This window comes from Coturnix japonica, chromosome 20 (assembly GCF_054131305.1).
Source record: "Coturnix japonica strain WE chromosome 20, WE-NBRP24, whole genome shotgun sequence".
In the NCBI taxonomy this organism is placed as follows: Eukaryota; Metazoa; Chordata; class Aves; order Galliformes; family Phasianidae; genus Coturnix; species Coturnix japonica.
Genome location: NC_140682.1, coordinates 1970857 through 1994632, shown reverse-complemented (window position 1 = coordinate 1994632; position 23776 = coordinate 1970857). Strand labels below are relative to the sequence as shown.

General features: G+C 46.0%; 1 protein-coding gene across 1 annotated transcript; it reads right to left on the bottom strand.

Moving 5' to 3' along the window:
* Positions 1–11548: 11548 nt before the first annotated feature.
* Positions 11549–22658, bottom strand: LOC146757482 (kinesin-like protein KIF20B). Its single transcript, XM_085520620.1, has 4 exons — positions 22409–22658; positions 21554–21680; positions 20871–21013; positions 11549–11709 (listed from the first exon to the last, which is right to left on the bottom strand). The coding sequence occupies exons 1-4, from the start codon at positions 22445–22447 to the stop codon at positions 11629–11631; spliced, it is 390 nt and encodes a 129-aa protein (XP_085376746.1). The 5' UTR covers positions 22448–22658; the 3' UTR covers positions 11549–11628.
* Positions 22659–23776: the final 1118 nt, after the last annotated feature.

The following is a 23776-nucleotide window of genomic DNA, read 5'->3' as shown; positions in this document are numbered from 1 at the left end:
CTGCAAGAGCTGCCTACCGGCAAATGGTTGCAGGGATGGAGGATGTGACAGAAAGCATTTGTCTCCACAAGAGCAGAGTTACATTCAGTGCAGAGTGTGAGAGTCAGGTTGGTGTGGAAAAGCACTGACACGCTGGGGATGATGCAGTGCTCACATGTCTAACACTCACAGACATTACTGTCAGAAGGATGGTGCTGTGTTGTGCTTCTACCTTTGGCAGCCCCTGGAGAAATGCTGTGGCACACAGAACACCTTTGTATTGCACTGACTGCTGCCATGCAGCATGGATTTAACACACCAAATCCAGAGGAGCATGACTGCATCTAACTTCCCTGAGAAAAACTACTGTAGCTGAAGAGATGAGGAGGCAGCTGCTCATCTGCAGAACAAGCAGGACTGCCAGACATTGGGCCAGGTGAGCACCTCCTGCTGCAGCATGATGATGACAGGGCTGGAGACGATCTGCAAAGCCAGCTTAAAAGTGGGAGACGTGAGTCAACATGGCAGGAGGACAGAGGTGTTAGGGAGCAGCCAAGGCATCAAAGAGTATCAAAAGGCTTTGAAAGGTATCACAAAGCAACAGCCAGAAGGACTGGTATTATCATGAGCAGCAACCTGGATGCTAGAGATTATTTGCTCCCATACAAAATGGTAGAGATCTTGCTGCAGACATCCCAAAGCCAGGCAAAATGGGAACCCAGAGCTCTGCCTGCACGAACCCCACAGCCATAGCATTGCAAGCTGAGCTGCCTTGCTGTTTGTTGCATTCATCCCAATCCCTGTGAATGAAGACTCGGAATGCAGTCAAGGCGATGACTGAGCATGAGAGTGACTTTATTCAATAAAAGACAGGAGGGCTTGAGAGGTCAAGGGTGAAGATAGGACTCCTCTTGTCAAGATGAGAGTGGCTCAGAGCTTGTGCTGCTGCCTGGTGCCTGGGACTGGCAGCCTGACTCTAAGTCCCCATCTAAGATGCTCAGCTTCACCTCACTGATGCTGACCTGCTCCTGCATGGTGGTGCTGCTGCTGGGGCACTCAGGCTGTGCCTGGGATGGGCAGCACTGCAAAGGCGCTGGGTCACAATCCAGGCAGGTGACTGCTGTGTCTGGCAGGCTCAGGTCAGCATCTTCAGCAGAGCCAGGAGATATGAGAGCATGAACGTGGATGAGCCCCTTGTGTCCATCACTGTTACCATGTGGAAGGCTGTCATCCGAATTGCAGCGATTCGTGCTTAATAAGAACTCTCCATTGATGGAAACACACTGCACATCACTACTTGGTTTGGATCTTTGGGGTTGACAAGGGCTCGAATCACCTAGGAAGGCATAGAAACACAAGGGTTAGTGTCAAATGTTTGCAAGTTGAATCATGAAAGGTTGTTGATATTTGGTAATAGAGTGGCGTCAGGAAGAAGCAAATAGGCTTCAAGCAACAGAGCCACTGTCTTGAAAGTGATCCTCGTGCAGGTCCAGCTCGTGTATTGTTTCACTGTAATCTGCTTCTTTGGGTCTACCTAGTGGGCAGCAGCACTCGAGCTGTTACTGATATCACTGAAAAGAACTGGAGACAATTGTTCTATTCCTAAGAGCTTCAAGGTGCCTAGAAGCACAAATAGAAACCAGCAGTATTTCATCACTTCACCAAAAGGAAGGTCAAACACCTGAGCTGTGAAGAGCAGTTACAGAACCTATGCATAAGATCACACCAGACATACTTTGTTCTAACAACAGTTATGGCACATAGTCCATTTCCTTCAATATTCCCAAAATGAAATGATGTGGAGCATTACAGGGAAAGAAACACTGCACACAGACACTATGACCCTGATTATACTCAGGCAGCAGACTTAAAACAAGTCAGAGTTTTACATTCCAGGATATTTCAGGACCTATCATGTGTGAAATTCAGTTACACAACAGTGCCTAGGTGCCTGCGTTTCAAGCAACTTTCAGATCACAGCCATGTAAAATAAAAACAAATTCAGTGCAGAAATAGCAAGCCTGTACCTTAATACTCATGAGATTATCCATTTTTTACAGCACTCTGACTAAGTTCTAAAACTTGCTCATCCCAGTTCACTTCAACAAGTTCCACCAGTTCAAGCAACGCAGTTCTGAGATCCTGTGTATGTTAGGCAGATAGAATTGAACAGTGCAGAAATAATCTCTGACAGCTTTAAGAGCTCCGTTCTGCTTACAAGCTCTCAGTCCAAAATTATTCGCAGGTTTAAGGAAATGAACACCTGAAGCAGTTGGATCATCTGCCATTTGCCGCATTCTGCTTCTTGGCATCATGATTAGCACAAAGGGTTTTCTGCTGTCCTGCAGAGATGGACGAAGTCCTGCTTACAAATGGACCAAGTTCCAGTGTACAGCAGAGTTTTTACCAGACTAACAAGCCACGTCATTCAATTCATTTGCTCAAGTTGTTATGCACTCAGATTGGAAACAGAACTAACTGTTGAATTCTGAAGGTAATCTGTGGGGTCCTGCAGAGAGTGTTTTTTACAGCTAGTTAGCTGAGAAGGGTCGTAAACACGGTGCAGTTAATCAAGCAGCCATAACACCTGCAAGGACAGTGAGAACATCAGGATGCCCTGTGATGGTTAGAAACTAGCCATGGTTCTGGGAACTCAGCAAGGAAGTAGCTTTCAGGATGATAACAACAAGCTGTTAAGATACTCGGGGATAGTATGTAATTGGGAACCAATGATGAGCTCCACTTTTGCAATATGTATGAGCTAATTATTCGTATTATAAATGTACACGCAGCCAAGGAATAAACGAGATTCGCTGATCATGTCAATGACAGGTGTGGTCGTCTGCTTTTCTCCCGCCGTTCTGCAACATCGTTGTTGTTTAGTGTCACTGGGTTCGTTAAACTGCTGTTCATTCTCAGATTGTTGGGTTTTTTTCATTTTTTCCCTCCTAGACCCATTCACAATCTCCCTTCCCTTCCCCTCTCGGCCGCGCCGCACCGCGCTGTTAGAGAGGGGAGGTTCTTTGTTCCTTTTCTCCCTGGGTTTGTTCCCACTGTCACCGAGTGAGCTCTAGAGAGAACTCCGTGACACAAACTCATTGCAAAGTCTAAGCTAGAAGAAGCGTCACCTCAGTGTATCCCAGAAAAAGAACAGCGTTGAGATTTTAATTGGTTTTGGTTTTTTGTTTTATTGGGGGTGGGTTGTTTTTGTTGTTTTTTTAGGGTTTATTTTTGTTTTTTTTGTCTTTTTTTTTTTTTTGGGGGGGGGGGGGGGGGGGGGGGAGGGGTGGAGGGGTGCAAGGGGAAGGGAGAGGGAGGGGACAGTGTTTTGGTTATTTTTAATATACAATAAAGCTATGCAGTTCCGCTGTCAGTCGCCTCAGAGAGTTTCCGAAGGAGCTCAACCACATTCTGCTCAACATCAAGTTGTTCCATTGAGTGGAGCAATGGTAGTCTTGCAGATGGAGCAGTGCAGGAATTCTGACAGGATCTCCAAGTGTATCCAGTTCATCAACTGAAAGCTCCGCAACCAAATTGGAAGGGACCAGTCCTCTTGTGCCATCTGTCAGCTCTCCCTGAAACCAGCCATTCTCACCCATATCTCCAAAGACATTACGTTTTGTCCGGCAGTCAGAGGAAGCTCGTTTTCTGGGTCCTCATTAGGACCCTCAACAGGAATGTAGCTGTGTCAAGCTAAGAATCTTCAAACTGCTGGTGATACCTGTCCTGGAGTATGCAGGATGAAGGACAAAAGCTCTGCTCTCACATTCAGGGCCATCCTCTGACAGAAGGCAGCACTCAGGACTGTTCCCAAGGATCTCTTTCATGGCTTTCAGTTCAAGCTCCTGGTCTTCCAGATGACCTTGAAGACTTCGGGCCTCTTCAATGGCAGAATGGAACGGACTGGAGCTATTACGGAGATTCTTGTTTGACTGGGTCAGAGCCTGTCTCGTTGCCTTCCCCAGCTCCATCTGCTGCTTCTGCTGCTCTCTTTTCCCTCTTGCGCGCTCTGTGAGAATGAGTTTCAGAAAGCACTACTCAGTGACAGGAAATAAGGGGAAACTTGAAAGACTTTGCAACCTAAGTCCTGGCAGTGTACTGCCAGCGGCTGATTTGGCCATCCAGGATCCTGGCACCACAAATGCTTCATTGCCAAATGCAGCAATAAGGTGTTCTGGGGAAAGGCCAACTCACAGGTAGTCTTTGAGCACCCATATCACAACACCAACGGCCAGCACCAGCGCAGGCAGCAGCATCGCTGAGACCGTCACCGGAATGTGGCGCTTCCGCACAGATGTGTGAGCAGCAGCCTCTGTGCTTTTGCCTGTGTTCATCCCTGGAAGAAATGAGACAATGTCCCACGTTACCTTCAGCTGCGCTACAGATAATCTCTCAGTGTGCTTCATGGACCCAAGAGGTCATTTTGTCAGTGGGTGCCTCCGTCTCTGGTGCCGAAGCACCGGAGGACAAGAAGGATTGCTTCCACCTCTCGTTGGGTACGGAGAGGCTGCACAGGCACTACCCGTGTCCTCATCTGGGCCGAGAGCTGTGGCTGTACTCTGGGGTCTGGGCTTGGTCCGTGGGGAGAGCTACAGAGCAGAATCCCTCACGCTTTTCCCGGCATGCGTGTCCTGATCTCCCCCTGTGGGACGCCCCCCAGGCTGAAGGTCAGGCTTCAGCCAGCACAGGGCACAGCCAGAGCCAGCCCAGGGGAGAAACACTCCTGCAGGCTCCTACCACACAAGACCCTGCTCATCACCCTCAGGTGGCTTCGTTCCAAAAGGGCAAACTCTGCGATCTGGGAGCGGTGGGAGCTGAGCAGGGTCACAGAGGTCTGCAAGTACCTTCCCTGGCACATTGCTGGAACAACTCTCCACACCCCACGAAGGCCAGCCATTTTCAGAGAGCCACCCCTGGCTTCTTTTACATGTGCTCTATGCTCACACGCTCAGGTCTGTCTGCTGACCTGGTGTGCAAGAGCTGGCAGCAAGAGCCTGCAGGCACGCAGTGACTCTGGTTCGTGACACCGTATGATCATAGGACAGAAATTAGCTGGCATGCCGGTTGGTGCTGCCTGCATTCCTCTGTCCGGGACGGGCAGTGTGGGATAACCGCCTTCCTGCAGCGCATCCGGGACCGGCAGTGTGGGATATCCACCTTCCTGGAGTGCATCCCGCTCACTTTGTTGGTCCGTTCCTTTAGAAAGAAAGCAGGGCAGTAGGATTGGGATGTCACGTGCCCTCATCAAAAACTGAGCTTCTCCAATCCCGAGCTCAGGTAAAGTCCAGGGCCCCTCCCAAGTACACTGTGAACCCCTCTGTTACCCAAAGGCATTTGGGCCCTCCCAGCTATTGGACAATGCTGACTCCCTCACACCTCTTGAGAAATCAGCTCCTGTGCAAGGCCCTCACATACTGTGCTGTCACCAGCCCGTCACAGCCAGGTAGCTGCAGGCTGAAATCCAAGATCTAACACACAGTCCAAGCCTTCAAAATCAGCATCTCTACCTCATTTCCAGCATTAGCAAAGGCAGCCAACCCTGCTCGGGATGCTCCTCCTGCCTTGAACTTGCTCAGCTGCACGGAGGGCTTTGGATGAACAGAAGCACAGCACTTGCCACTTTGCCACTTGCTGCCATCTGGGTGCCAATGACTGCACAAAGCAGCTCTGACAAGTAATGGTTGTGCTGGGGGAGCAGCTGCCTCTGGGTCTTGGCTGGATGCAGACCATCTGGCAGCAGACCAGCTCTGGTGCTTGACAGCACCTGCAAGGTGATACACGGAACACGGCTGCAGCACGGCTCTGACCCATCCCTTCCTGCTGTGCAGGCTACAGCCTGCCCACACCTGTATATCACACCTCAGCTTCCCAGGTCCCACAGTGAACAGGCTGAAGTATACCCACCACGCTCTGCCTTCTCCATTTCCTTCAGCAGTCGCTTCAGGAGACGGGATGAGCCCTGAGAGTATTTTTCTTGTTTGGATTCATCCTCTTCTCTTTCCGGACCTTAACAGAATGTATGAAGTTAAATATCATGTGCATGAAGATCTGAAGATCAGTGGCGAGTCAGCCAAGTCAGTGAAGACAGAGTACTCACTGCTGGGATTCCAGTTGGGCTCCAGCACAGGAGGAAACCGATGACCGGGCAAGGCCCACACTGGGGGCACTTCTGCAACCAAAGACCCATGAAAAGTTTTAGTCACACACTACAGCATCAACTGAGTAGCAGAGCATACAAGGGAGGGCCTGCAGACACAAGTGTGATCAGACACAGGTGAGGAGAGCTTCCGGCACATGTGGGGGCCTCCTTTTCCCTGAGTGACCTGTAGGGTCTGGCGGTGGTTGGGGAATGCCACAGCCCAAATACAAAGGTCTGGGCTCCCTCAGCTGCAGAGGGGCAGCGGTAACCTTCCCACTGAAACGTGGCAGCTCTCTGAGAGAAAAAATACTCATGGCTCATCTGTGCAAACCCTTCCGGGCACAAACAGGCTTGGAAGACCTGGAGAGGATCTCCAGTAAAATTGCACCCAGGTAAACCATGAGAGCATGAACGTTTCAACCTCCAAGGAAACAGACACTCACAACTTACCCCTGGGTTGTCCCCCAGGCACAGGCATGAAGTCCGGATCCAAAGGAGCATCTGGAAAGGGAGCACGAAGCTCATCATCTAGAATCAAGAACAGATGAGAGAAGTTCCCACTTATATGCACTATATGGTGTGATCTCCTTCTCCCTCAGTAACTGGATGTGGGGCATGGGAGAATAACTCAGGTCATGATTTCCAAAGTTGCAGGGTGGACAGGATGACCCGTAGGCTGGCACTTGGCAGCGTATGCAGTGCTCTCTCCGGGCCACGTGCCACATCTCTCACAGATTACGTGGAAGAAGATGCAGCCCCCCAGGGCTTTCTTACTGGGAGGCCTCTGATGGACAGCAAGGTCACACTGAGGCACTGGAGGAAAGCACACCTGTCTCTTCCCCTGGGCTGTGGACTGGGGCTCTTGCTTGGAAACTGGGGAGTGCCATGAGCCTGAAGCAGAAATGCTCATGCACGCCCAGCACGCCTCTTCTGAACTCTCCCCGGGCATCTCCCAGGACGAAGGCTGTGCTGCAGCCAGCAATTAGCAGAGCTACAGCCTGGCATGGCTGGAGCCAGCCCTGGGGAGCAGCGCAGCCACGGGCTCTTGCCCGGCTCCTGCAGTGCTGCCCATCACCCCCTACCCAGCAACACCCCCATGGAAGGCAGGCCCCAGGCAAGTGTATTACAGGGCCGTGGGGACACAGCCTGACTTCTTGCTCCCAGCGCTTCTCAGTTTGGGTCCCATCTCTACCCACTCACCTGCTCCCCGTGCTCGCCACGGAGCAGCACAGCTCTCCTGAAAACTCATGGCCACCAATAGGAGGAAGAGGACAAGGCGGGCAGGGTCCATGGCCACCCCCACACTTGCACCACGCTTCCAACACCACCGCTGCAGCCACAGTGAGTGTCGCACTGAGCCTAGACTGCGGCCAGGCCTTGTGAGCTCATGACGCAGCTCAGCACAGTCATAGGATGGGGCATTGTGACCTCACATCTCTGTGATTCCGGGTGGCGGCTCCCCGCAGGCTGCTGCTCTTGTGATGCACTGCACCAGGGCTGTGGGGCTGGTGCTTACATCATAGAAATGCAGAATCATAGAATGGCTTGGCTTGCAAGGGACAGTGAAGAACTCAGAACCCCAGCCCCACTGCCTCAGGCAGAGATGCCACCCACAGAGTCTTGCTGCCCAGAGCTCCATCCAGCCTGGCCTTGAACACCTCCAGGGATGGAGCATCCACAACTTTGCTTGGCAAACTTTTGCAGAGCTTCAACAACCCCAAGAAGGCATTATTTCCAGCCTGGTGCAACACCTCAGGCCACAGAGGTAGTGACGCAATATGCACAGGTTATCTACGCGTGTGAAACGTGCTGCAATTAAGCAAGCCAAGCAGATAAATCCTCTCCAGTGTGGAGGATGATGGCTGAAATACAAACACGGAGAAGCTGACCTTCCCACAGACCCGCCAAGTCAAGTGTCACGTGCTTACATTTTTGTTGATAGATCTGCAGTTTCATCTTTTTTTGATGGCTAAGGAAATCCCCTTTCCTGCACCAAGTGTATTTCCCACGAGTAACGTGCTTCCAAGCCTGATTTTAGTAGCAGATATTGAAGGCTTGCTAGTTGGCACCTCCTATCCCCAAAGGCCCAGTGAACTCACCCACTGCTGGCAACTGGATACTTGGTGGCGAGAGAACCATCACCTATAGGATCCCACCTGGGTTTCCAGAAACTGTTGCACCTTTGGATACATGGCGATAAATACTGTGTCCATACAACACCCTCATTGAATCAGAGCCTGCCACCTTCCCTACAACCAGGCAAAGGGCGCAAAGGAAGCTGAACTGCTGAACCAGGCACCAATGGGGCTTACGTGTTTGCATCAAAAGACAAAATACCAAGCAGAGAGCATGGGAATCAGATGTTGTTTCTGAAGCAGAATTAAGATTAAAAAAATCGATTTCACAGTCTGACATCAACCCTCCTCCACCCCTCCCATTCCCCCCCCAGAGCACCCCTCCCTTCCTTCCCTCTTTGTTTAAAGGAAACAAGGGGCCAGGGAGAGCAGGAAGGATGCAGATAAGGAGTGAGACCTCACGGAAGACATCAGGCAAGGAGGAGAATAGATGTTGTAAATACCAGAAGAGGAGTTGCATCCCCCTGATAAGAACAAGAGGGGTCTGCATGCTAAACAACTATTGAATATGTATCAGAATTCTGAGAAATCATTGACTATGTATGAGATGTACCTATATCTGTGTCACGATTTTACAAGTCCGTGTGCAAGTCTGGTGGAGCTATCCCCCTTGCACCCAGCGCTGGAATAAACATACGTGCTTTATAACCCATCTATGTGTTATACAGTTTGATTCCGCAAGTCACTTACACCCCATATTTTCCCTAACAGCCACACTGGGTTATCTGGATTTGTTACATTTATCCATAGTTGCTGGCAGATGTTTCTCTCTCTCTCTCTGTCTTTAATCCCCACACAGCCCATCTTCCCAACTGTGGGTTTCGGTTAGGAGGTATGCACCCATAGGGTCCATGCCCTGCTTGTAGATATTTATCCTGCCCAGCCCCAGGTGCCCAATCTGAGGCAATAGTTTCACATCCCTAATAGGCACAGTAATATGAGCCTGGGTGGTTACAGTATCCCCTCCCTGGGTTTGAGCTTAGGCAAAAATAGTAACCCTTTTGGTTTAGACTGGGCTGTATAGGTACCAGGTCACACAGGGATGTAAGGAAGCTTGGTGTGGGTGGCGTTGTGCTGCTATACAAAATGTGATCACTGTGAGAATCCCCAAGTACCAATGGATACCCCTAAGGCCCATCTTTCCCCACAGTTCACTCCTCTGCCTCACTCGTCAACTGGGTTGCAACCAGCTACGAGGGGTTTTTTTAGTTCTTCTCAGCAGCAGTAGTGTTCTTCAGGGGAAGCCTTTACCTGGAATACCCATTGGGCTTGTTGCAGTGTGAGTTTCAAGTCGTCACCCCCGGGAGCTACCTCCCACTTATCGTCACCGATGGGTCCTTTAACACGGCTGGCATGAGTCCATCCTCTCTCTGCGGTTCGAATAGCTGTTTCTGCAGTAAATAAAACAACATAGGGACCTTCCCCTTGTGGTGTTAGTGTAGCTTCTTTCCAAGTTTTTATTAGGACCCCATCCCCTGCCTGTATCCTATGGATTGCTATCTCCAATGGGGACTGCTGTGCAATCAGATCCTTCTTGTAGTTCCTTGCACCCATTCATTAATTGTATAAGATTTTAATTGATCATCTTGTAAATGGGGGTGACCAAGAGGTATTTCAAGATTATAGGGCATAATCTTCCCTCTTTGTTTAACAAAGACTTTGAATAAAATCATCATATCAATACTACAATTGCTGGCCTGGGATTATTATCGCCTCTTTGGGGTTCCTGGACAGGAGAGGTGCACCCAATTGATTTCAGTGGTCCTGCCTGGGTGGTGAGGTGACTTCTTGGGATGGCTGATAGGAAACTGTTACATAAAGGATGGGCTCTATGAAAGCTAAGGCACAGGTGTTGACTCCTGCAGTCCCGGTAATTTCGTGCACAGACAGAGGCAAGGGAATTTAATTCTTGCCTTGGGGGGTCTCTTGAGTCTCAGGTGAGTCTTGGGACTCAGGTGAGTCTGGGAGCGTGCTGTTGCTGTATGGTACCCTGTGCACTTGATGAAGTGCCAGCAGCACACCCCTAATAATCCGAGAATCAGAGCGAGGTACTCCAGAGGGAATGGGCCCTAAATCCAAGAATCGTGTGAGCTGAGTAGTTCGCAGCATCATTCTGGAGATAAGGGGAATAGGAGCTGCCAAGTACAAGGGAAAAGCATCCCCAGAATTGTGCCTGAAGATAAGCCCCTTGGGGAGAAGCTTCAGAATTGGAAAAATAATCCCAAAACTGGGGATAACGAAAAAGATGTTTAAATACTGTATACAAAAAGCCTAGAGAGCCACTATAGGGAAAATCATTATTTTGACCAAAATAGGGGTCTGACAAAGATTGGGTTTGTCAGACTTTGAATTTATATGTAAACAGTAATACTCCTTTCTCTGAAAAAGAATTGGCTTATGACATTGAATGGGTGCAAGAAGTAACAGTTCCTCACAAGGAGTCAAAGTTCAAAAGAAAAAAAAAGCAGAAAGATCATAAATGGGATCCCTTAGATACATTCCCTCTCCCCCCCCTCAACCCCCACAATTTCTAGATCAATGCAAGCAGCAGCAACCCCTCCAGAGAAGGGGACTGGCTGAGCTGCTGATCCCATGCAGGGCCCTAGAGGGAGGATGCACTCTCAATTACTGAGGGAACTGGAACAGCGTAAACAGGACCTGGAGAGTTCACCTTTCCCTAATACTAATCTTACAAATACTTCACATTATCCTCTTAGGGAAGTCTCCTTAGGTCAAAGGAAAATAGGGAATGCTAAGCTGCCATTTTTACTAGCAGAGAAGTCAGGAGATTCAAGGAGGAAATTGATTCCTTAACTGGGGATCCCGTAAGAATAGCAGAGCAATTAAATCAATTACTAGGACCTAATTTCTAATCATGGACAGAAATGATGCTTATCATGTGTAGAGAGTGTTTTTTTACAGTTAGTTAGCTGAGAAGGGTCGTAAACAAGGTGCAGTTAATCTAACAGTCATGCCACCTGCAAGGGCAGTGAGAATAACAAGATGCTCTGGGATGGTGAGAAACTAGCCATGGTTCTGGGAACTCAGCAAGGGAGTAGCTTTCAGTTGATAACAACAAGCTGTTAAGATACTCGGGGATGGTATGTAATTGGGAACCAATGATGAGCTCCACTTTTGCAATATGTATGAGCTAATGATCCGTATTATAAAGGTTCACGCAGCCAAGGAATAAATGAGATTCGCTGATCATATGTCAATGACAGGTGTGGTCATCTGCTTTTCTCCCGCCGTTCTGCAACAAACACCTATACACAAATTTAAGAACACAACGGAGTAACTGTTACTGTTTATTAACAACCAGTTTTAATAATACGATAAAAGTACGTCCTGAGAAAGGGGAACAAACATGCTTCTTCAAGGTTTTTTAGCTGTTCTGGATCTCAGCCGTCGCTTGGTGATCAGATGATCACTTTCCTTCTTTTGTTCCTCAGATTCCTGAAGAAAACATTTCAAAAGTTACTCATCTTTTCACACAAGACTGACAAGCTCTTCTTGACCCACGCAAACATATTTCTTCCCCTAAATGGATTTCAGAATGGCATTTGCTTATTATATTTTATTCAGAAAACTATGGGATACCGAGATCATTTTAATGCAGCTTAATCACAAGGAACAAATATGGAGAATGTACAAAATCCTGTTTATCTTAAAAAAGCACACACATCTGAGGAAAGCCTGAAGGCAGCTTTTATTTTGAAATACTTGTTTTCAAAAGAGTATTATAATACTTGTTTTGTGAAACATGAAGCGTTCAGAAAACATTTTTAGCCTCAATCCCTGTAGCTATGACTTGCCCAGAATTTCAGTTCTCGGTTCAGTTCCATGTTCTCAGAACTACAGTGAGAAAAGAAATTCTCATCTTCTTCATCCTCTAACAAAAAAAATATAACATTTTGGTTTCTGCCCCTATCTGTCACGGTTTGAACTAAAAATCCACCTGCGTCCGTGACAGGGGCCGTGGGCCCCGGAGGGGCCCTGGGCCGAAAGGAAAAAGTTAATTAGGAAAAGAAAACAGCAGCAACGATCTAAGGAGGCACACTTATTTACTAAATACTATATCGAAATACCGGATAACACAATATAATACAATATAATTGAAAATTGAAAATTGGGCTAACGAATCAAGCAAAATAGGAGAGAGAATGAGTCCCGTAACCGAGAGGCCTACTGTGAAATTTAGGCGAGACGGTGAAGGCTCCCACACACTCCCCTGAACGCCAGAACTCGAAAGACGTCAGTCTGTTCTGCGACAGAGTTAATATAGAGTCCAGGTCCCGTGACCCATCGTGTTGTTCCCTGGGAGATGTAGTCTTCTTCTGTAAGTTGCAGATTCAGTAAAATTATTCATGCTTTAAATGATGTTATGATGTGGAATACTGATAGCAAAAATTACAAAATTATTAAACCATGACATTCCACCCCTTATTCTACATCATTACATTATGTTTATACATACATACACACTCATATGTATAATTGTGAATAATCAGCAACCTTATTTTTCTCAACAATTTATATTTATTCCTTACAAATCCCTAAGTTGAGAACAAAACTCTATAACCTAACCTACTATTTATTAATTTTGAGAAAATGGCAAAACTGCCAGAAAAAGGAAAACATGTCAGCGGTAGAGGGGAAAGGCAGCGCTAGTAGGGCGTCCCCCACATCAAGGTGCACTCATCCTTTCCCAGCCACCACAGCAGATTCCCTTTTGACTTATACTTCTTTCCATGTGTGCTCTACACATGCATGGCCAGTGCAGGATATAGAGTCCAGATGGAAAACTTGCTTACAGAATGCCTAATTAAGGTATATAGAGAAAAAGCGTTTCCTTAACATTAATCCACTCTATCTTAAGTCCTATACATAATTGAACTATTCTGTATCTAATTGAAATATTTTTCTGAGACTCTACCTATATATTTACAGGAAAATCATTGGCTGCACTCCCCCAACATCAAATTCCCTTGTGGTACACATTGAACATTCCCATTTTTGTCCATCACCCACCACGTGCACCCAGGTCCCTGGGCAAAGACAGTACCCCGGAGAGGTTTGCCCTTTCCAGACGCTGGAAGGACCCAAACCGTCTTTCCCAACACGCTCTTTATGTGTACTACAGGAACCTTATCTCCCTCCACGGTACGTAGGGAGCTGGATTGGTTAGGACCATTGCGATTACTAGATCCTCGAGTGTTGACCAACCAGGTGGCTTCTGCTAAATGGTTCTCCCAGTTTTTGTACGTTCCACCACCCATTGCTTTCAACATAGTTTTCAACAACCCATTGAATCGTTCAATCTTACCAGAAGCTGGTGCATGATAGGGAATATGGTAAATCCACTCAATGCCATGATTTTTGGCCCAAGTGGTTACAAGAGAATTTTTGAAATGAGTCCCATTATCTGATTCAATTCTTTCTGGAGTGCCATGCCGCCACAGGATTTGCTTTTCCAACCCTAATATGGTGCTTCGGGCGGTAGCATGGGGTACTGCGTATGTTTCAAGCCACCCAGTGGTTGCTTCCACCATGGTGAGTACATAACGCTTACCATTGCGAGATCGTGGCAAGGTGATATAATCAACCTGCCATGCCTCTCCATATTTATACTTTTGCCATCGCCCTTCCCCCCAAAAAGGTTTCATCCTCTTGGCTTGTTTAATTATGGCGCATGTTTCACAGTCATGAATAACTTGAGCAATAGCGTCCATAGTTAAGTCCACCCCTCGGTCTCTGGCCCACTTGTATGTCGCATCCCTTCCTTGATGACCTGAAGTCTCATGGGCCCACCGAGCTAGGAATAATTCACCCTTGTTCTGCCAATCCAAGTCTATTTGAGCCACCTCAATTTTGGCAGCTCGATCAACCTGATGGTTATTTTTATGTTCTTCAGGAGCCTTACTTTTAGGCACATGAGCATCTACATGGCGCACCTTTACAACAGTGTTCCTTATTCGGGCAGCAATGTCTTTCCACAGTTCAGCAGCCCAAACAGGTTTACCCTTTCGTTGCCAATTATCATCTTCCCACTGTTGCAACCACCCCCATAAGGCATTTGCCACCATCCATGAATCAGTATAAAGATGAAGCATTGGCCACCTCTCCCGTTCAGCTACATCTAAAGCCAGCTGAACAGCCTTTACCTCTGCAAATTGACTTGATTCTCCTTTACCTTCAGTGGCCTCTGCAACTTGTCGTGTGGGGCTCCATACAGCAGCTTTCCATCTGCGATGCTTCCCTACAATACGACATGATCCGTCTGTGAATAGGGCAAATTTCTTTTCGTTTTCTGGTAGCTCATTGTATGGTGGTGCCTCTTTAGCACGTGATACCTCTTCTGTAGGTGGTTTTTCAATTTTTTTACTCTCAGGCCAGTCCATGATCACTTCTAGAATTCCAGGACGGCTGAGTTTTCCCATTCGAGCTCGTTGAGTAATTAATGAAATCCACTTACTCCAAGTGGCATCAGTAGCATGATGGGTGGAGGGAACCTGTCCTTTAAACATCCAGTTTATTACTGGCAAGCGAGGTGCTAGAAGAAGCTGAACCTCTGTCCCAACTACTTCAGAAGCAGCCCGAACCCCCTCATACACGGCTAAGATCTCCTTCTCAGTCGGAGTGTAGCGCTCCTCAGACCCTTTATATGCTCGACTCCAGAATCCCAGGGGTCGGCCTCGGGTCTCTCCTGAGGCTCTTTGCCACAAACTCCAAGTGGGACCTTTCTCTCCAGCAGCAGTGTAGAGGATGTTCTTCACATCCTGTCCCGTCCGTACTGGCCCCAAGGCCACGGCACGGGCTATCTCTTGTTTTACCTGCTCAAAAGCCTGCTGCTGCTCAGGACCCCATGAGAAATTATTCTTCTTCCGTGTTACCTGATAGAGGGGGCTCACTATGTGGCTGTAGTTTGGGACATGCATTCTCCAAAAGCCCACTACTCCCAGAAAAGATTGGGTCTCTGTTTTGTTGGTGGGCGGAGACATAGCAGTGATTTTGTCAGTCACATCTGCTGGGATGTGACGACGTCCATCTTGCCATTTTATACCTAAGAACTGAATTTCCTGGGCAGGCCCCTTCACCTTGCTGCTCTTAATGGCAAAACCAGCTTTCAAAAGAATTTGGATTATCTGTTTTCCTTTCTGGAAAACCTCTGCTGCTGTATGGCCCCACACTACAATATCATCAATATACTGCAAGTGCTCAGGAGCATTACCCTGTTCCAAAACAGCTTGGATCAATCCATGGCAAATTGTTGGGCTGTGCTTCCACCCCTGAGGTAAACGGTTCCAGGTATACTGAATACCTCTCCAGGTAAAAGCAAACTGTGGCCTACATTTTGCAGCCAATGGGATGGAAAAGAAGGCATTAGCAATGTCAATGGTGGCATACCACCTAGCTTCTTTTGACTCCAATTCATACTGGAGTTCTAGCATGTCTGGTACAGCAGCACTTAATGGAGGTGTGACTTCATTCAGGCCACGGTAATCTACCGTCAGCCTCCATTCCCCACTGGTTTTACGCACTGGCCATATGGGGCTGTTAAAAGGCGAGTGAGTTTTGCTAATCACTCCCTGATTTTCTAATTGGCGAATTAGCTTGTGAATGGGGAGCAATGAGTCCCTATTGGTGCGGTACTGCCGTCTGTGAACCACTTTGGTGGCAATTGGTACCACTTGGTCTTTTACCTGGAGCAACCCCACAGCAGAAGGATCATCTGACAGACCAGGTAAAGTTGACAGCTGCTTAACACCGTTTGTGTTAACAGCAGCTATCCCAAAGGCCCATCGATACCCCTTGGGATCCTTAAAATGTCCCATCCTAAGGTAATCGATTCCCAGTATACATGGAGCCTCTGGACCAGTCACAATAGGGTGTTTTTGCCAGTTTTTACCAGTGAGGCTTATTTCGGCCTCCAACATAGTCAATTCTTGAGAACCCCCAGTCACTCCATGGATATATATTGGTTGTGTCCCTTGGTGACTTGAGAGCATTAGGGTGCACTGTGCACCAGTGTCCACCAAGGCTCTATATTTCTGTGGTTGAGATGTGCCAGGCCACTTAATCCACACAGTCCAGTGTACTCTGTTGTCCCTTTCCCCCCCCTGGCTGGGGGCAGGGCCCCTCTATTGTTTACCTCGGTGGCTTGCAGCAACTGGAACTTTCCCCCTTTTGGAAGAGTTCGCCTTGGTGGTTGTTTTGTACTGTAATTCTTTCACTCGTGCCTGAAGTGCAGAAGTGGATGAATTATACCACCTCTTTATATCCTCCCCATGATTACGCAAGAAATACAACAAAGCAAAACGTATGGTCTTATCGTTGTCATTTGCTTGAATATGAGGACCTCTCTTTTTTATGGTTGAGATTTTCGATGATACGGGTCGAGAGGAACTCATGTTGTTTAGCTTTTTCAATAGGCGATCGTGGGAATCCTGGTCCCCATCATCTGGTACCACCATGGATCCATCTACATCAGGCATGTTAGTCAACATGTCAATAATATCATTTTGTGTTCCCTCCATTCTGTTTAACCTTTCAGCTATTTTGACAATGGCTGAAGTATAACGATTAACTTCTGTAGTGCTTATAAATAATTCAAGCTCCTGAAGTTTAGCAATTAGTTCATTAACAAGGGGTTTCCTTTCCCCTTGGCCATATACTAATGCAAGTGCACTGGCATGCTTTTCTGGAGCAGCCCTTGTAAAGTCACGCCACATTTGTCGTGGTACACGGACTATCTCAGGATCATGTAATTGGTTCGGGTCATTGCGGTTGAAGTGGGAGCTGCATAGCATTTCCACCAGAGCATTTTCTCTCAAAGTTTGGATGCCTTTCTCTATATCAGTCCATTTCCTTTTCTCAGGCTCCAAGTCCCGTTTAAAGGGGAATCTATCTCTTACCACTATCAACATCCGCTTCCAGAGGGTGTAGGACTGATCTTGGCATGTGCCAATACCTCTGTCCACACGTGCATCTCTGGAAATGCTACCCAGTTGGCGAGCTTCATTGCCATCAAGCCACACACTGCTGGCACCATTGTCCCAGCATCGAAGTAACCAAGTGACCATATGTTCTTTTGGTTGACGTGTGTAATCCTTTCTTAGATCCCGAATTTCACTCAGTTTTAAAGATCTATCAATAATGGTCGTAATACTTTGCTCACCTTTTGCTCTATCAAGAGTCCCAGGTGTTGATGGTGGTAACTGTGTTGATGAGGCTGCCCCATCTATAAGTTTGGACTCGAGAAATTCTCGTAAAGAAAATCTAACTTTTGGCTCCTCTTCATCTGACTCTGACTCTTGTATCATTTCCTCTAGGTAACCCTCCTTCTTTTTCCTCTCTCCTAACTTCCTCTGCTCCTCATACTTCTTCTGCTCCTCTATCATCTTCTTATACCCCTCTAACATCCTCTGCTCCTCCAACTTCTTCTGGTCTTCTGACTCCCCCTGCTCTCCTGAGTCCCCCTTCTCTCCTGAGTCCCCCTGCTCTCCTGAGTCCTGCTCTCCTAACTCCCTCCGCTCTTCTAACTCCTTCTGCATTTTCTCTAACTGAGTTGAAAATTGTTTTACTTTTCGCCCTCTTACAGGGGCAACCAACATTGTATCTGGTGCCCCTGGTAGTTGGTCAAGGTGTGGTACATACGGTTCAGACTTGGGGATGTTCCCCTTGGACTGGAGGGTGCATAGCTTGGATCGGAGGAGATCGCGCTCGAACTCCAGGGTGTCGAACTCAGCCCTGAGGGCGTTGTACTTGGACTGAATTGTGTCGAACCCGGACTCGAGCGCGTCGTGTTTGAACTGGAGAGTGTTGCGCTCAGATTGGACGGCATCGTACATGGTCTGGAGGTTGTTACGATCGATCTTGATAGCATCGAACTGAACCTTGAGGTCGCTGTACATGGACTGGAGGACATCTCGCTCAGATCGGAGGGTGTTACATTCGGACTGAAGGATGTTGTGCTCAGACTGGAGGGTGTTGTAATCAGTCTGGAGGGTGTCACGCTCCGACGGGAGAATGTCGCGCTCAGACTGGGGGCAGCTATTCTCAGTCTGGAGGGCGTTGTGCTCGGACTGGAGAGTGCCGTGCTCGGACTGGAGAGCATTGTGCTCGGACCGGAGAGTGTTGTGCTCGGACTGGAGAGCATTGTGCTCGGACCGGAGAGCGTTGTGCTCGGACTGGAGAGCATTGTGCTCGAACTGGAGAGCGTTGTGCTTGGACCGGAGAGCGTTGTGCTCGGACTGGAGAGCGTTGTGCTCGGACTGGAGAGTGTCGTGCTTGGACCGGAGAGCGTTGTGCTCGGACTGGAGAGTGTCGTGCTCGGACCGGAGAGCGTTGTGCTCAGACTGGAGAGCATTGTGCTCGGACTGGAGAGCGTCGTGCTCGGACCGGAGAGCGTTGTGCTCGGACTGGAGGGTGCCGTGCCCGGACTGGAGAGCGTTGTGCTCGGACTGAAGAGTGTTGAGTTTGGATTGCAGGGATTCTTTCTCATACCAATATGTGTCTCGTTGATGTAGGAGGTCTTCTCTCTCAGCTCTGAGACTCTCTTTCTCATACCAGAATGAGTCTCGTTGTTGTAGGAGGTTATTTCTCTCATCAAGGAGACTCTCATTCTCAGCCCTGAGACTCCCTCTCTCAGCATCAAAAACTTCCCTCTCAGAAATGGTATTAAATAAGGCCCGATAAGCATTAGCTAGGCCCCAAGTCATTTGTGCCTCCTGAGATCTGCCTGAGCCACAACATTCCTGTCTCAAATATGCGGTCAAACTCTTGGGATTCTTTAAGTGTTCAGGAGTAAAGCTCCATGACACTAAAGATGTCTGTCTTCTAAAAGTCTCTCCAAAGTCTCTCCACACTCCCTGCCACTCAGTATTCTCTAATTCTAGGGAAGACTTCCTCCTGAGGTTATAAATCCAGATACTGAGTGAGATCACTACAATAACCAACAGTAAATTCAGGGAGATTAATAAGATTGACAGTGTGGTACACTAGGACAACTGGTAAGTCGAAGACTGCTTAAAGGATGTAAAGAAAAAAGGAAGAGCACGCTCAAAAACCACCATTTCCGTACTATTAGTTGCATTAGTTGCATTAGTTGCATTAGTTGCTCCCTCTGGAGCTGCATGCAGATACCAAGTAAGCGTTGATAACCATGCTTTCAAATCATTATACATGTTTACAATTCCATAGGAAAAAGTGGCTAGCTTAAACATGCTCCAATATGTTTGGAGCATCACAAAAGAGGAACTAATGAAATGCAGTCCCTGGTAGAACAAACTTACTAGAGGGAACATTTTTTTTTCTTTTTTTTTTTTTTCTTTTTTCTTCAATAGAGAGAAAAAAACTAAAAGAAAACAAAGCTCAGCAGTGTTTATAAAATATACCGGAGTATTGGCAGTCCGCCTGGACTTTCAAGGTCAAGCTCGCAGGTGCAGAATCGCAAACCTAAGATAGCTCCTTAACAAAGAAAAACAACTTGTAGCTCTGATAAAAGCTAAAAGAGCAACAGAAGAAAACACAGAAAAACAGCAACTCAATATGCCCGCATTCTCCACCAAAATCTGTCACGGTTTGAACTAAAAATCCACCTGCGTCCGTGACAGGGGCCGTGGGCCCCGGAGGGGCCCTGGGCCGAAAGGAAAAAGTTAATTAGGAAAAGAAAACAGCGGCAACGATCTAAGGAGGCACACTTATTTACTAAATACTATATCGAAATACCGGATAACACAATATAATACAATATAATTGAAAATTGAAAATTGGGCTAACGAATCAAGCAAAATAGGAGAGAGAATGAGTCCCGTAACCGAGAGGCCTACTGTGAAATTTAGGCGAGACGGTGAAGGCTCCCACACACTCCCCTGAACGCCAGAACTCGAAAGACGTCAGTCTGTTCTGCGACAGAGTTAATATAGAGTCCAGGTCCCGTGACCCATCGTGTTGTTCCCTGGGAGATGTAGTCTTCTTCTGTAAGTTGCAGATTCAGTGAAATTATTCATGCTTTAAATGATGTTATGATGTGGAATACTGATAGCAAAAATTACAAAATTATTAAACCATGACACTATCATTCGTCAAATCATCAAAAAATTCAGGGGGATATTACAGTATGGGCAAATGATCACTATGCTGAACAGAAAAAGGACTCTAATATAATTAAAAGATGCAGTTCCAACAGAGCAAGAATGTTCTTAGCACAATAGCTGCCGACAGAGTCATGAAACTGGCACATCAGATCCTTTGCAAGTTGGCTTAGACAGGAGATCATAGTTTAAGCATACCTAAAAAGCTGTCTAAGTTGTGCTCTAGAAAAGCGTGTAGTAGAATAATCCCACTCCGACACACTGAAATTATCTATGATTCCAAATTAGAAGACATCTCCGTGATTGCTACATCACCTACTTAGTAAACTGTAAGCCAGCCAAACACAGAGATCTTTGAGGACAAAATAAAACAGAACAGCAGGAAGACCAACAAGAATGACTTGGTAGAATAAAGAAATACCTCAGTACTTTCAACCTCCTCCTGCAAATAGATGAAACCTCCAGTCTGTTTGGACTCCTTAGTAGTTTATTTTAAGCCAAGACTACAGTATAATCGCTTACCGAAGAAGAAGGTATATCTAGAGGGCCAGAAACGACAGTGGAATACAGCTTCCTTTTGCATCGTTTTGGCTTGGTCTCTCCTTCTTCGAGACTTTCAGGTTCGTTTGATTTAGGAGAACTTACTGCTGACATCAGCTTCTTGGCTAGAAGAAATTTGTTTTGATACATAAACCAATCAACTTACTGGTTTTGTGAGTCTTTAAATCAATGAATGCAAAAAAAGCTTCGTAACAAACTTGATTTATAAATGACACGTAAAATTTAAGTGAAAATACTCAGAAATTGTATTTGTTCATCGAGGTTCTTTATTGCTTCTATAGCTGAAACTGTTTATAGGTTCAGGTACGGCAGCTTAAAGCACGCATTAAAATGGAGTATGAAAGACAATCATGGCTCAGAAGTCGCTGGAAGTCAGAAACTTCAGCAGGAGTTAAACAACAGGCCTAACTTTCGTGCTGACAGAAGCACAAGACAGAACCAACTTTCTCTGTATACTTGTAGGTTTTCACAAATGTAATAATGAATCTCTGAAGAGACGAATAAATGCATTTACTTCATAAATCAAAGGACAACTTAACATGGCAGACAAGTTCTCTAAGAACACATACATTAATAGCCTACAGCAGAAACAAGCCATTCTACAATGTCTAGAAAACATGGAATAAAACTTATTCTACACCAACCTTCAGAGTGTATAATAGAAGGAGAGCTTTGAATAAAATCTCCAACTTTTTGCAGTGTTTCATCCTTCTTTTTAGTCAGTCTTGAAGCATGTACTCGCTTTCTCAGGAAGTAGTCTTTTCCGGATTTCTGTTCAACAGAGATGTGAACATGTGAAACAAGAGCATTGTTTAAACTTCATTTTAGTTCAACGTTATTTTAAGTTGACATTTTGAGCTTTACTACTGACATCTCTGTTCATTATGCTGATGATACCACAACGGCAAGTAATGTAGACAATTTTATACCCTTTAGGGAGTTGTCAAAATCTCAGCTATTTCAAGGCATACGTTTCTTAAAGTTTCTTAATAAGGCAGTAGTTTCTTTAAAAGTAGCTCCCAAGCTGTGGAGTTGTTTCTAACATAAGCTGTTCTAATTACATAAAATAAACAAACATACAAAACAGAAGACAACAGATGGGAAAAATCTACTACTCATACTCTGACCATGCCAAGGATACTGCTATCACATGTGAACATCTGTTTTTAATAACTGCCATGCATATTAATGATATGAACCTTAGTTTAATACAAGGGCTTCACTTACAAAAGCACACGATAATACACTAAAGCTTCTCTTCCCAACTATTCAGTGTGCAATATCCTTCCCTCCAAATCATTACACAGTACAGCCATTACACGCTCTGGGGACAGACTGACTTACCCTTTGGTTAGCTTATGGAATTTAATAGGAAGAGCTCATAAGCACGTAAGATTCCCATTCAGGTATACACATAAGGATAAGACACTGCTTCTTTCGTGTGACTACACAATTACAGGAAGTCCCAAGCTAGCTTCAAAACTAGAACAAAAACCAACCACTTTCTCGTCACTTGCAGAGGGTGAATTAAAAGCCATGACAGATTTTGTATTTTTCGTGTTCTCACTTTTCACAAAATCCTGGGAAAATAAGACAAGTTTCAGCCATGATTCTTTTGGAAAGAACAACTGATGTCACAAAAGTGAACACTTTAAACACTTTTGCTAATAGTAGGGAAGTATCTGCTAGTGGTAACTATTCCACTGTAAATCAAATAATAAATAAGCATTCAATTATAAAAACAGGACATTAAGATATCAGTATTAGACATCTCCTAATGTCTAAAAAGCTGATTTATGTCTACAGGTTTCAAAGAAAATACACAATGGAGTTAAGAGAAATTCCCTTCTCTTAAACCATTATTACTGAGCTTGGCTATTAGTTTTGTTCATTAAAGCAGTTCATTGATTAAATTCTTCAACTACTTTACTGAGGTAGAAATAGCATTTTTTTAATGCTTAAATGAGAATGGTAAAAAGGCATCAGATATTTTGTTTTCTGTTGGGTCTAGGTCATACCTCATCCATGTCATCACTTCTTTTCTTTTTTGCCTTAGGCATTTTCACTCCTAAAGGTATCATGCTGCCGTGCTGCTTTATCTCCATCTGATCAGGTTGCAAAGGTGTCAGTGGGATTTCCAGCTCCGGTTTTGGGAACCGACTAGTTTTGCCATTTTCTGCGGACACTCCGGAAGAGTCGAGGACAGTTTCCAAATGCTCCTGATAGCACAGAAGAATTTTAAGTGCAAGTGTTAAGGTAGCCATGAGATTAAAAAGCTATAAAGCATCTGGAAAAGGATATGTAAGCATTCGATTTTCCTGCTGTAAGAACACTTGTAACAGAAGGAGTCTATTTCAGTTACAGCAGAGTTTTACCCTTCTTTCTTGTTACATTTAAAATTATTTCCAATCTATGATCACAAAAAAAGTTCTCCATGTTAAACTGAGCCTGATACTTTACAAGTCATTTTTTTTCAAGGGCACAGACAACTACACTTTTTTTTAATAGAGAATGGTGGTAGAACTGACACGATTTTCTTCATCTCAACTCTGCTGTGTCAGAACTGGGCAGGAAAAGGAGCATTTGATTCAAGTGTTCAATTAACTTCCAGCTTAATCTTAGGGAATTTGCCCTTTCTCTTCTACACTAGAGATGTTATTTACATAAGTAAGGTCCAGCTGGCAAGGTGCAAGCCCAGTACAAGTCATTAAAGAACTCCATTGCTATCTTTTCCCTGGAGAGAATACAGACATTCAAGCAATGACACCGTACTTAAGCTGAAGGCTATCATGTACCTGCTCATGGTCAAATGGCAGCAAATGCACAGCTAAGTGACAGGGAAATGTCAGTATGCATTTCCCCAGCAG

What these genes read in the sequence shown, in the direction of transcription:
- LOC146757482 (XM_085520620.1), bottom strand. Translation starts at nt 22,447, where the DNA reads ATGGCTTTTAATTCACCCTCTGCAAGTGACGAGAAAGTG. An exon ending in CTGCAAGTGACGAGAAAGTG is followed by an intron (nt 21,681 to 22,408) that starts GTTGGTTTTTGT and finishes TCTGTTGAACAG; the next exon opens with AAATCCGGAAAAGACTACTT. An exon ending in TAGATATACCTTCTTCTTCG is followed by an intron (nt 11,710 to 20,870) that starts GTAAGCGATTAT and finishes TGTTTTCTTCAG; the next exon opens with GAATCTGAGGAACAAAAGAA.